The sequence below is a fragment of the Dermacentor andersoni genome, chromosome 10 (genome assembly GCF_023375885.2).
Source record: "Dermacentor andersoni chromosome 10, qqDerAnde1_hic_scaffold, whole genome shotgun sequence".
Classification (NCBI taxonomy): domain Eukaryota; kingdom Metazoa; phylum Arthropoda; class Arachnida; order Ixodida; family Ixodidae; genus Dermacentor; species Dermacentor andersoni.
In genome coordinates, this window is record NC_092823.1 from 52,971,342 (window position 1) to 52,983,634 (window position 12,293).

General features: G+C 50.4%; 1 protein-coding gene across 1 annotated transcript in view; it reads left to right on the forward strand.

The window, feature by feature from the left end:
• The window catches only part of LOC129388280 (chymotrypsin-like protease CTRL-1), a 59,027-nt gene that overhangs the window by 15,337 nt on the left and 31,397 nt on the right, over positions 1 to 12,293 (forward strand). Inside the window, exon 4 of the mRNA XM_055078426.2 lies at positions 11,854 to 11,960. Coding sequence (XP_054934401.2) covers positions 11,854 to 11,960 — 107 coding nt within the window. The remainder of the gene's footprint in view (positions 1 to 11,853; positions 11,961 to 12,293) is intronic.

The following is a 12,293-nucleotide window of genomic DNA, read 5'->3' on the forward strand; positions in this document are numbered from 1 at the left end:
GGTGGCAATTTTTCCTTGCAGCTCGCCATTCTTAACAGCGCCTCCATGGCCCGAAAAATCTCGACTGTCTAGCGCTGACAACCGCTAGGCAGGAAGAGAACGGCAGGTGGTCAGGGGGGGATTGATGTCTTGGCTCGCAGCGACCACTTGTGTATTGATGTCACCGCCCCAAAACAACCAACAAGGACAGGCAACTGCAAAATGAACCCCACAACACGGCTCTGCGCCGAGATGACGTGCATTGGCTCTCACTTTAGACTCGCTAGGCTTCAAAAAAAAACAACAGAAGTTCAGAAACAAAAAATGCTGCATTTCGCTATGCCAATTTCTGAAGCTAATTCCTGCTGACGAATTCAGCAATCATGGATGGAATCCTGCTAAATGAGAGGGGATCTTCTTCGCCTAATAAAATTAGCACTAGTAACCCTAAAATTTAGGCGGGACCCTCAAACGCAGAATTCAAATTAGCCTGCTGTTACGTTTCGCCTACAACGCGCGGTAATGCCGGCGCGGATGCAACGGAGGCCGGGGCTTCGTTCAAAGCGGCGGACATTTTGGCCCGTGCGAAGCCGCCGCAAAGCTTCCCCGCCAAGCGTGTCCAGGCGTGTTTCAGTGCCACGTGTCTTCGTGTGTGCGTGTGTGTGTGTGTGCCCTCGCTTGTCAAAGCGCGGCAGCCGGGGAGCGGAGTTCCCCGAATGAGGAGCCTGGAGGTCTCTCGGCTCGACCGTGCGCGCCGTCGTGGGCTCATGCTCCGCCGTCCCGTGACCTTCATCCCGTGACCTTCATCCCGTGACCTTCCCTTTTGGACCGCGACGCCGAGAGTATAAGAGCAGCTGCCCCCGGACGCCAGGAGAGAGGCTCCGATATGTACTGTTGAGTTACGTGCTTTCCCGTCTCTCCACTCCGGTCGACCTGAGCGGCCGCTCTTTTGCTATGTTAGAATAAACAAGTTGTTCTGTTACCAGTCTTCTCATGCTTTGCCGGGACCTTCGGATGCTTCCAGTGCCCCAGGCCGCCAGGCCAACGCTACCCTTGGGGCTTGCGACCCATTGGCAATAACGGGCGTCAGCACCGAGACCCCAACAACTCGGGCCAGCGGTGCGATTACAACATCTGGTTGCCAGCGGTGAGATCGCGACAACGGAGGCCAGCAGCGAAGAGATGCGGTTGACTGTATGCTGAGCAGCACAACGACCATCCGGGAGCAGCGCAACGAGCCCTGTGTGACGACTGGTTGCCTGCAGCGGAACGACTGTGCTGAAGTCTTGGCTGCGAGGTTTGGTGAGTGCGGGACTTTCTTCTTCTGAGTTTTGCCAGGCTTTTGTTAGTGTTAGAAACAGAGCTGGTAATTGTGGTTGTCGTTGCTACCGGGTTAGTTTGCGGCAAGACAATAGTAGGCAGTAGAGAAAGCAGCATTCAGAGCAGCCATGGATTTGAAGTCGTTGCGCAAACCGAAATTGCTGGAGCTTGCGAGAGAGTTGGGTCTGGATGTCTCAGACAAACTCAGAAAACCAGAACTGCTAAGGGCTATTCTTGAGTTAGAAGCTGAGGATGACGAGCTGTCGGAATGCCTTGAGACCATTGAGGAGAGGGAGGAGCAAAAAGAGAAACAGGAGCGCGAACTTAAAGAACAGAAAGAGAAAGATGAGCGTGAACGTAAAGAGCAACAAGAGAAAGAAAGAGAGCGCGACCGTCAACACGCTTTGGAAATGAAGCGTCTCGAGTTAGAGATGGAACGCGCTCGTAATGGAAGTCAGGCACACGGTGCAGGAGAACGAGTATTGTTCAAATATGACTGACCTGATGCGGCCGTTTAAGCTTGGAGAGGACATTGGTTTGTTCCTGGTTAACTTTGAGCGAACGTGCGAGAAGCAGGGGTTCTCTCGGGAAACGTGGCCACAGCGCTTGCTCACTTTGCTACCCGGCGAGGCGGCCGACGTAGTCGCTCGCTTGGAGAGAGAGGAGGCAGAGGATTTCGACAAAGTGAAATCGAGTCTGCTAAAAAAGTACCGGCTGTCAGCGGAGGCGTTCCGTCGGAAGTTTCGGGAAAATGAGAAAGGCAAAAGTGAGTCATATACAGAGTTTGCGTACAAGCTTATGTCAAACATGCAGGAGTGGCTCAAAGAAGAGAAAGCGTTTGGTGACCACGAGAAAGTTCTGCAGTGTTTCGGGCTAGAACAGTTTTATAGTCGGTTACCTGAGAACGTGCGGTACTGGGTCTTGGATAGGCCAGACGTTAGTACGGTGGCTAGAGCCGCTGAGCTAGCCGAGGAGTTTGTGACGCGTCGGGCTCGCGGAGCTAAGGACGGTCAAAAGGGTGAATTTGGCTCCAAGTTTGAGAGGCCGAAGTTCACGCCCATGAGAAAGCGGTTCGAGACGAGGCGAGCGCGCGTGTGTTATACGTGCCAGAAGCCGGGTCACTTTTCGGCGCAGTGTCCGACCGAACGTGAGGAGACGGCGGCAACCGAAGCCGAACGCAGAAAGCGGTTCGAGACGAGGCAAGCGCGCGTTTGTTATACGTGCCAGAAGCCGGGTCACTTTTCGGCGCAGTGCCCAGAAACAAAACCAAAAGTCGTGTTTTTTTCATTAGGCAGCACTGACGAGAACATGAAGCTTCTCGAGCCTTACATGCGAGACCTCCTCGTGAACGGGAAAGAGTGCCGAGTGCTTCGCGATACCGCAGCTACGATGGATGTCGTTCACCCCTCTTACGTAGAACCCGATATGTTCACGGGCGAGTGCGCATGGATCAAGCAAGCAGTGGAAGCTCATAGCGTGTGTCTGCCGGTAGCAAAAGTGCTTATTGAAGGACCTTTCGGAGCACTTGAGACGGAGGCCGCAGTGTCATCTATGCTGCCCCCCCCAGTACCCGTACCTATTTTCGAACAGGTCCGATCACCTCCTGCGCGAGAAGGGGCTTTTGTTTGGTGAGGCTAGCTTTCAGGCCTTAACCAGATCGAAGGTTCGGGAGCTCGCTGCAAAGGCGGTAGTTGCGGGACCGACGTTGTTGAACGATGAGAAAGGGTCAGAGGCGCAGCAAGCTGGTAGTCAGAGCACGCCCGAACGGGATAAAATTGAGCCTGTAGCGTTAAAGGCACCAGATACTGGAGAGGAAATTCCCGATGCGGGAAAGTTAGAAGAGCTTCCGGTCGAGCTTCCGGGACTAGGCTCAGTGACAAACAGGAAAGACACCGATCAAGTCATTAGTGACTTAATAAGTAAAGCATCGCTGTCGCCTGAGCAGAAAACCGAACTACACCAGCTCTTACAAGAGTTTCAAGGTCTGTTCTCTGAGAGGCCTGGTAGGACTTCTGTCCTTACTCATGACATAGAACTTACCTCCCCAGAGCCAGTACGATCCAAGGCGTACCGGGTGTCACCCCGCCAGAGCGATATTATGGAGGCTGAGGTAAAGAAAATGCTACAGCTCGGTGTTATTGAGGCGGGTGAGAGTGATTATACCTCCCCTTTGATTTTAGTTGAGGTACCGGGCAAGGAACCTCGTCCTTGCGTCGACTACCGCAGGCTTGATTCCATCACTAAGGATCAAATTTATCCGATCCCTAACATCGAGGAGCGCCTTGAGAGAGTGAGTAGCGCTCAGTTTATTTCCACCCTAGATCTTGTCAGGGGTTATTGGCAGGTTCCACTTACAGAAGAGGCTAGTAGGTATGCGGCGTTCATTTCACCAATGGGGACATTCCGTCCTAAAGTTTTGAGTTTTGGTTTGAAGAACGCGCCATACTGCTTTTCAAGACTCATGGATAAAGTGTTGCGGGGACAGCATGAATTCGCTTTACCGTATCTAGACGACGTAGCGATATTCTGCGCATCCTGGCCTGAACATATGGCGCACTTGCGGGCAGTGCTAACCCGCCTGCGCGATGCGGGCTTGACAGTCAAGGCTCCCAAGTGCCAGTTAGCACAGGCCGAGGTTGTCTACCTCGGACACGTGATTGGTCGGGGTCGACGCCGCCCCTCTGAAATAAAGGTGGCCGCTGTGCGAGACTTCCCGCAACCGCGTACGAAGACCGATATTCGGTCGTTCTTAGGTGTCGCCGGCTACTATCAGAGGTACATCCCCAGGTACTCTGATATCGCGGCTCCCTTGACGGATGCTCTAAGAAAGACAGAGCCGCAAACAGTCGTCTGGGATGAGACGAAGGAAAGAGCTTTTAGCGCCCTAAAGAGCGCCCTAACAAGCCAGCCTGTGCTACGATCGCCCGACTACACAAAAGGGTTCGTTGTTCAGTGTGATGCTAGTGAGCGAGGCATGGGCGTTGTACTGTGCCAACGGGAAAATGGAGAAGTAGAACACCCCGTCCTGTATGCTAGTCGTAAGCTGACGAGTCGTGAGCAGGCGTATAGCGCCACCGAGAAAGAGTGTGCGTGTATCGTGTGGGCCGTTCAGAAATTGTCATGTTACCTAGCTGGCTGGAGGTTTATCATTGAAACGGATCACTGCCCTCTCCAATGGTGCAGACCATCTCTCCCAAAAATGGCCGCCTCCTGCGCTGGAGCCTCGCTTTGCAACAATATTCCTTTGAGGTGCGTTACAAAAAGGGGAGTCTCAACGGTAACGCCGATGGCTTAAGTCGAAGCCCCTAACGTGGGAATCAGCCTCAAAATTGCTTGTTACTGATGTTTTTCTTCCTGAGGCAGGATTTTTAACCTATTGCTTTTGTGTAGTGTTTCAAAGTGAGGATGTGCTTTTTAGTGCAATTTTTCCGATTTGTGGACGCGTTCTGAGTGCTGCTAAACTACTGTAAGGAACTAGGCAGCAGTATAAAAGGGGAAAGAGCCTGGCAGGGCTTAGTGAGGGTTGTGCCGTGCTTGCTGACTGAGCGGTTGACTTTCGGCGTAGTTCTAACGCTTGCCGGAAACGAGAACAAAAATGTCAACTCTCCCGAAGTCACTTTGCAGTGTCCTGTGTGCACCTGAACGTGAGAACGAGGCCTTCTCTGTGCGCTGCGCTCAAGAAACGCCAAAGGACGCCCGACTTCGGTTATGAGCATCATCGAGCGACATCCCTCCGGACAGCGGATGCAGTCCCCTGACCATCGGGATCTCCTTCCCCCGGCGGGGCGGTCTGTTACGTTTCGCCTACAACGCGCGGTAATGCCGGCGCGGATGCAACGGACGCCGGGGCTTCGTTCAAAGCGGCGGACATTTTGGCCCGTGCGAAGCCGCCGCAACGCTTCCCCGCCAAGCGTGTCCAGGCGTGTTTCAGTGCCACGTGTCTTCGTGTGTGCGTGTGTGTGTGTGTGCCCTCGCTTGTCAAAGCGCGGCAGCCGGGGAGCGGAGTTCCCCGAATGAGGAGCCTGGAGGTCTCTCGGCTCAACCGTTCGCGCCGTCGTGTGGGCGGGTTGGCGATGCGTCACTGCACTCGGTTCAGCAGGTCTCTCGGCTCGACCGTGCGCGCCGTCGTGGGCTCATGCTCCGCCGTCCCGTGACCTTCATCCCGTGACCTTCATCCCGTGACCTTCCCTTTTGGACCGCGACGCCGAGAGTATAAGAGCAGCTGCCCCCGGACGCCAGGAGAGAGGCTCCGATATGTACTGTTGAGTTACGTGCTCTCCCGTCTCTCCACTCCGGTCGACCTGACCGGCCGCTCTTTTGCTTTGTTAGAATAAACAAGTTGTTCTGTTACCAGTCTTCTCATGCTTTGCCGGGACCTTCGGATGCTTCCAGTGCCCCAGGCCGCCAGGCCAACGCTACCCTTAGGGCTTGCGACCCATTGGCAATAACGGGCGTCAGCACCGAGACCCCAACAACTCGGGCCAGCGGTGCGATTACAACACTGCTCAAACCATCCGCATTGCTATGCAACTTTCCCTTCTTATATCTAACGGAGAAGTTGTACTGTTGGAGAATGAGGCTCCATCGGAGCAAGCGGCCATTTTTATGTGACATTTGATTGAGCCACGTCAGAGGACAGTGGTCGGTCTCGAAGATGAACTTCGCTCCGTACAAGTAACACGAAAACTTCTGTGTGGCCCAAACTAAACAAGCACATTCCTTCTCTGAAGCGCTGTAGGCTTCCTCTCTTACATTTAGTTTACGGCTGGCATAGAGGATAGGATGCTCCTCGTTATAGTCGCCGACCTGACTAAGTACCACGCCCATACCTCTGTCGCTTGCGTCGCATTGAACTATGAATTCCTTTGTGTAGTCTGGCGCGCGAAGCACAGGGCGAGAAACCAATAGCGTTTTGAAACTTTGGAAAGCATTCTCTTTGTCCTTATCCCAGTGTACGTTACTCGGTGCTCCCTTTCGGAGGGCGTCTGTTAGTGGACTTGCCATTTGCGAGTAATTCGGAATGTACCGTTGATAGTACCCCACAAGTCCCAAAAATGAACGAAGGTCCGTTTTCGTGCGCGGCTGAGAAAATCCTCCAATCGTAGCTATTTTCAGCTCCGCCGGCCGTCTCATGCCCTGACCGACAACATGGCCCAGATAAGTAACCTGCGAACAACCAAACCTACACTTTTCCGCTTTCATCGTCAAGCCGGCTTCCCTCAACCGTGAGAACACCTGTTTGAGGTGCGATACGTGTTGTTCCCAGCTGTCCGAAAAAATTGCCACATCATCAAGATAGGGCAAGGCGAACTCCTGCAAGTCCTTTAGGACAATATCCATTAACTTAGAGAAGCTAAACGGCGCGTTCTTCAGCCCGAAGCTGAGTGCGAGAGGGCGAAAAGTGCCTACAGGCGAGATGAATGCTGCATAGCGGCTGGCACTTTCTGAAGGGGGAACTTGCCAGTACCCCCGCACGAGATCTATAGTTGAAATGTATTTAGCAGCGCTAACTCTTTCAATTCGTTCCTCAATGTTGGGTATCGGGTACAGCTGATCCCTAGTGATGGCATTTAACTTCCTGTAGTCAACACACGGACGAGGGTCCTTGTTAGGGGTTTCTACCAGTATTAGCGGTGACGTGTAGTCACTCTCAGCGGGCTCAATAACTCCCAACTCTAGCATGCGCTGTATCTCTGCCTCCATAATCTCTCTCTGTCTTGGAGACACCCTGTAAGGCTTTGATCTTACTGGTTCGGTTGATGTCAGCTCAATTTCATGCGTTATCAGTTCGGTTCTACCCGGCCGATCGCTGAATCTGTCGAGATATTCCCCTAACACCTCTTTTAGCTCATCTAGCTCCTCGGGTCTTAGAGCGTGCGAGCTTACCGAGTGCTCGACTACTTCTTCTAGACCGATTTGAGAGTTGGAGGTCGCCCTATACTCCTTAAAGTTGGTACTAATGCCATCCGGCTCTTTGATGGTATAGTTAACGACTTTGCTCCGCTCTACATACGGCTTCATCAAATTACAGTGATATATCCTCACTTCCTTCCTGCGACCGGGCATTCTCAAAGCATAGTTAGTGTCTGAAAGTTTGTGGAACACTTTAACGGGCCCGTCCCAGTGAACTTCAAGCTTGCTCTTTCTTGAAGGTTTGAGGATCATTACCTGGTCTCCGGCGTTAAACGTACGAAGCCTCGCATTCTTGTCGTAATAGAATTTGGCGTTCTTTTGAGCTACTCCCATGTTCTTTCCGACTAGTTCTTGGGTTGCGCTTAGCCGTTCCAGTAAATTTAGCATGTATTCAACCACTGTTGGACTCTCCCCTCTTTCCTCCCACATCTCTCTTAACATTCTCAGTGGAGAACGGAGTGTCCTCCCATACACTAGTTCTGCTGGTGAGAACCCTGTCGCTTCATGTGGAACCGCTCGCAAAGCAAACAAAGTTGCCGGCAGACAGTTCTCCCAGTCCTCCTTATGCTCGTAACAGAGCGCACGCAAAACTCGCTTAAGCACCGAATGCCACCTCTCTACACTGTTTGACTGAGGGTGATAGACAGAACTGTGTATTAACTTTACCCCGCACTTTTGCAAGAATGTGGAAGTCAGTGCGCTCGTGAATACTGACCCTTGATCTGCCTGAATTTCGGCTGGAAACCCAACTCGTGCAAACACTGTTAAAAGCGCGTCTACTACTTCGGTGGAACTGAGCTCATTCAAAGGGATTGCTTCTGGAAACTTGGTAGCCGGACACAGCATGGTAAACAAGTACCTGTAGCCGGATTTTGTTTTTCGAAGAGGCCCTACCGTGTCTATTACAAGTCGTCTGAAAGGCTCTGTTATTAAGGGCACTACCTTCAGTGGAGCTTTCCATGTCTCTTCTGGTTTACCCGAACGCTGGCAGGCGTCGCATGATCTTACAAAGTTTTCTACGTCTTTGAAACAGCCAGGCCAGTAGTATTCCATAAGCAATCTTTCCTTTGATTTGTTTATGCCTAGGTGGCCGGACCAGCCATTTCCATGACAGAGACTCAAAAGGTCCTCCCTATACTTAGTAGGTACGACTAACTGATCTAAAATCCTACCCTTTCGATCTCTGTAGTGCCGATACAACAAACCTCCTCTCTCATGTATCGTCACATTGCGCCTAGCAATGCCTTCTTTAGCTGTGTCATGTAATTTAGCTAGGCTCTCATCATTCTTTTGCTCAGCTGCCAGCGACTCTTTATCCACACGTAAGAGCTGATCAAAGTTCTTTGAGGCCGGTGATAATAACGACCCTGTCTCGCTTGTGAGTGCGTCAGCTTGCTCTTCCTGCAGGCTAGAACTTTGACACTCAAGTGCTACGCTCTCATTGAGCTGGTCAGCTGGCAGGCTCTCCTCAACTGTTCTTTTGTCCCTCGGGCCTAGCTCGGATTCGTGTATTGAAGTTATCCCCTTTTCTGCTTCCGCTGGAGGAGCGTGTGCATTTTCCACCGAAAGCGCCGCGATCTTACGAGCTTGGCCTCGGGTCAATGCTTGTACTATGCCCTCTCCCAGTTTGAGCCCTTTGTCACACAGTAACTGATTCGAACGATTCGAAAAGATTTAAGGATACTGCAGTGACAAAGATTTGGAAACTGCAGCCTCAGTCTCTAGCTCCCCGAATGGTCCATTGATTTTGACTTTGGCCATGGGCAGACACACGCTGTGTTCTTCTACAACCTGTTTTATCCATGCTACTTCTCCGGTGAAGTCATCTACCGTCACGTAAGACGGATGGACAATGTCCATCGTGGCGGTACTGTCTCTTAGCACTCGGCATGGTTTTCCATTAACTTGCAGGTCGTGAAGATATGGACTTAAAAGTTCCATATTCTCATCCTTTTCCTCCACGCAGGAGAAAACTACGCTAGACTTCTCGCAGTTTACAGCTATATGTCCCAGTTTGTGGCATTTGTAACAGTGCATTGGCCTAAAAGATTCGAATTTTCTTTTCTGTTATTTTTGTGCGGTTTCTCCGTTAAGTTTCTCCTCGCTCTTTTCTGCGGGCTTTTCCGCCATGTCTACAGGCTCCGATCGTCTAGTCTGCGCACCCTTTTTGAACGGAAATGGTTTCCGCGGTCCATTTCGACCGTCCCAGTTTCCCTCCTCGGCGTTCAACTTTCTACGGGTTGCGTACTCTTCGGCTAATTCAGCCGCCCTTTCTACAGTGTTTACATTACCTCTGTCTTGCACCCACAGTTTCACAGCTTGGGGGATGGTTTTGTAAAACTGTTCTAGACACATGCATTCAATGATCATGTCTCTGCTGTCGTACGCTTCCGCGCTTTTAAGCCACTCGACTAGGTTGGCCTTTAAGCTATATGCAAACTCCGGATATCCCTCGCTATCTTTCTTGCCTGTGCTCCTAAACCTTTGCCGAAAAGCTTCGGCTGAAAGGCGGTATTTCTTCAGGAGACTAGCCTTAACTTTTGCATAATCATATGCATCCTGTGCACTCAGTCTGGCGATTACTTCCGCCGCCTCACACGGCAACATAGACAGCAACCGCTGTGGCCATGTATTCGGGCCGAAGTTCATCTTTTCGCAAGTCTTTTCAAAATTGCTTAGGAACAAGCCTATGTCGGTCCCGACCTCAAATGGCTTTAATAGCCTGTCCATGCGGTACGATTCTGCCTCACTTGATCGTCCCAGAGCGCCTTCACTTCCTTGAGACAACTCCAAACGTTTGCTTTCAAGTTCAAGTTGCATTTTTCTTAACTCGGGTTCTTCTCTTTCTTTTTCCCGTTCTGCTCTTTCTCTTTCCCGTTCTGCTCTTTTTTTGAGAAGTTCCAATCCCATTTCAATATCTTCCTCACTGGCCTGTTTGGAAATGATATGCAATAATTCTGATCTTAGCATTTCCTCGCGTACATCTAGGCCCAGTTCCTCACCAACAATCAACAACTCGTCTCTCAGCAGTGTCCTTAATCCCATGACTGCTGCTTTACTGCCTTGATTCTGCTCTCTAAATCTAGCTAGGAAAACACAACCTAGCTAACACACAACAATCTAGCTTCCCTACAGTTCTAAACAGAACAACCACAAAATGAAGCCTAGAGAGTCAAAGCAAGAATCAAGCACTCACCGCAGATACAGCACCATGTCGCAAAGTCCATCCCACCGCTGCCACCAGTTGTCAGGATTGGGGGCTCAATCCCATCGCTCGAGATCCGTTGCCAAGATTGGAGTCCGGCATGAATTCGAAGGTAGCTGGCCCATGCCGTCGTACAACTTAAACACGCTGAGGACGTTGATGAAGGGAAGAACTGCTTCTCATCGAGAACGAGGAAAAGGGGTTTATGTACAGAAATTAAATCAGTCTAACATGACTGCTTAAGAAAAAGAGTGTCAGTCCAACATGACTGCTCAAGAGAAAGTGTGTCAGTCCAACCTGACTGCACGAGAGAAGTGTGTCGAGCCTCCGCCCAACCGCCGTTTTTAAACGCTCGGTCCTTCGGCGATACAAGGCAGCGAATGTTCGTTTCGTCATCGCAAAACTAGCCGCCTTCCGCGACAAGGTGACGCACACACACACGCAAACACACAGGTGCGAAGGACTGGAGCCGACGACAGAGGGGAGTCGTTCCGGGAAGCTCGGTGACATTCTGGGTAGCTCGTTGTCCCGCCGCGGCTTGCTCATGCGTAGCAAAATCAGCTTCGTGCTGGGGACCTCGGGCACAATAGTTCGTCCGTCGAACCCGTTTCGTCACAACGGAGGTGGCGCTCGTGGATGGAGGTGGTTTTCAGCACAAAGCCCGCTTCTTCGAACGCAGTCTAGCTGCAGCGACGGAGAGTGGGGGATGCGCGCCTTGTCCCCCAGTCGTAATTGGGTGGCAATTTTTCCTTGCAGCTCGCTATTCTTAACACCGCCCGCACTTGCCGGAATACCGGACACGCTAAAAGTCTCTAATATAATTACTGAAGTAGGCCCATATTTTTTAACGAAATTTCCGGCAGTATAACCCTACGAGAATAGCCGTTTGCCGGAAATGGCCTTTATGTGGCACAAAATATGACAAGAGAATACATGTCATGGTGGCATATGTCTTAGTGCCTTTGTTTTGTTCCAGCAGTTTTCAGACAGTAAGGTGTCTATACAGTAATGATTATTTAGACCTTTATAAAGCTCTACAGAGTTACATTATTTTATATTTGTTTTCATGCACTCAACAAATAAGGGCTTACTGCAGAATGCTCCAGAGATTACGATATGTATCATTCGTAATGTTAAACGCAGTCTGGCTTCATTTGCTCATTAGGCTTCGATCCTAGAGATGGTGCAAACAAATTGCAAGACTAAAGCATGTGATGATAATTGAACATAACTTTACATCGAAATTTTAGACGATTGCTATGTAATATGGCCAATCAAGCAGTCATCGTGCCATTTGGAGCACCTGGTGGCTAAAAATATGCAATTCTCCGGCCCATCAAATTTTAAAACGTCGTGCTGTGATTTGGCAGATGCACTTTTTTCGCTATTCCCCCACAATGCAAAATATCTAAAAATTGATGTTGTATTTTTCCCAGGTACAGATAGAAACACCTCTGCCAGGCACGCATACATCCATGATGTGCGGTGGAAGCATCATTACACGCAATGTTGTGATGACTGCAGCACATTGTTTTCCTGAGATGTGCGTATTGTTTTGACGTCTTCATCTGTCTTGACTTCTGAATTAGGAAAGCTTTAGTTAGATATAAGTGGGTTACAATAGATGCAGGTGTGTGTGAATTAAAGACTACTGATGCTTTGTGCTTCAAATGCTTGTACTGCCAATTTGTGCGCAGAAGCTGAATGACGATTCTCGAGCTTAAGTAGAGCATAATTTCGCTGAATTTGAAGTGCGTATTCTTCAAGGAACAGCCTCCAGGCACTTCAAGAATAATTATATTTTACTGCTATGTGTATATCTAAACTGTTTAAAACATTCATCATAAATGTACTGGATAAATGAATAATCGAGATT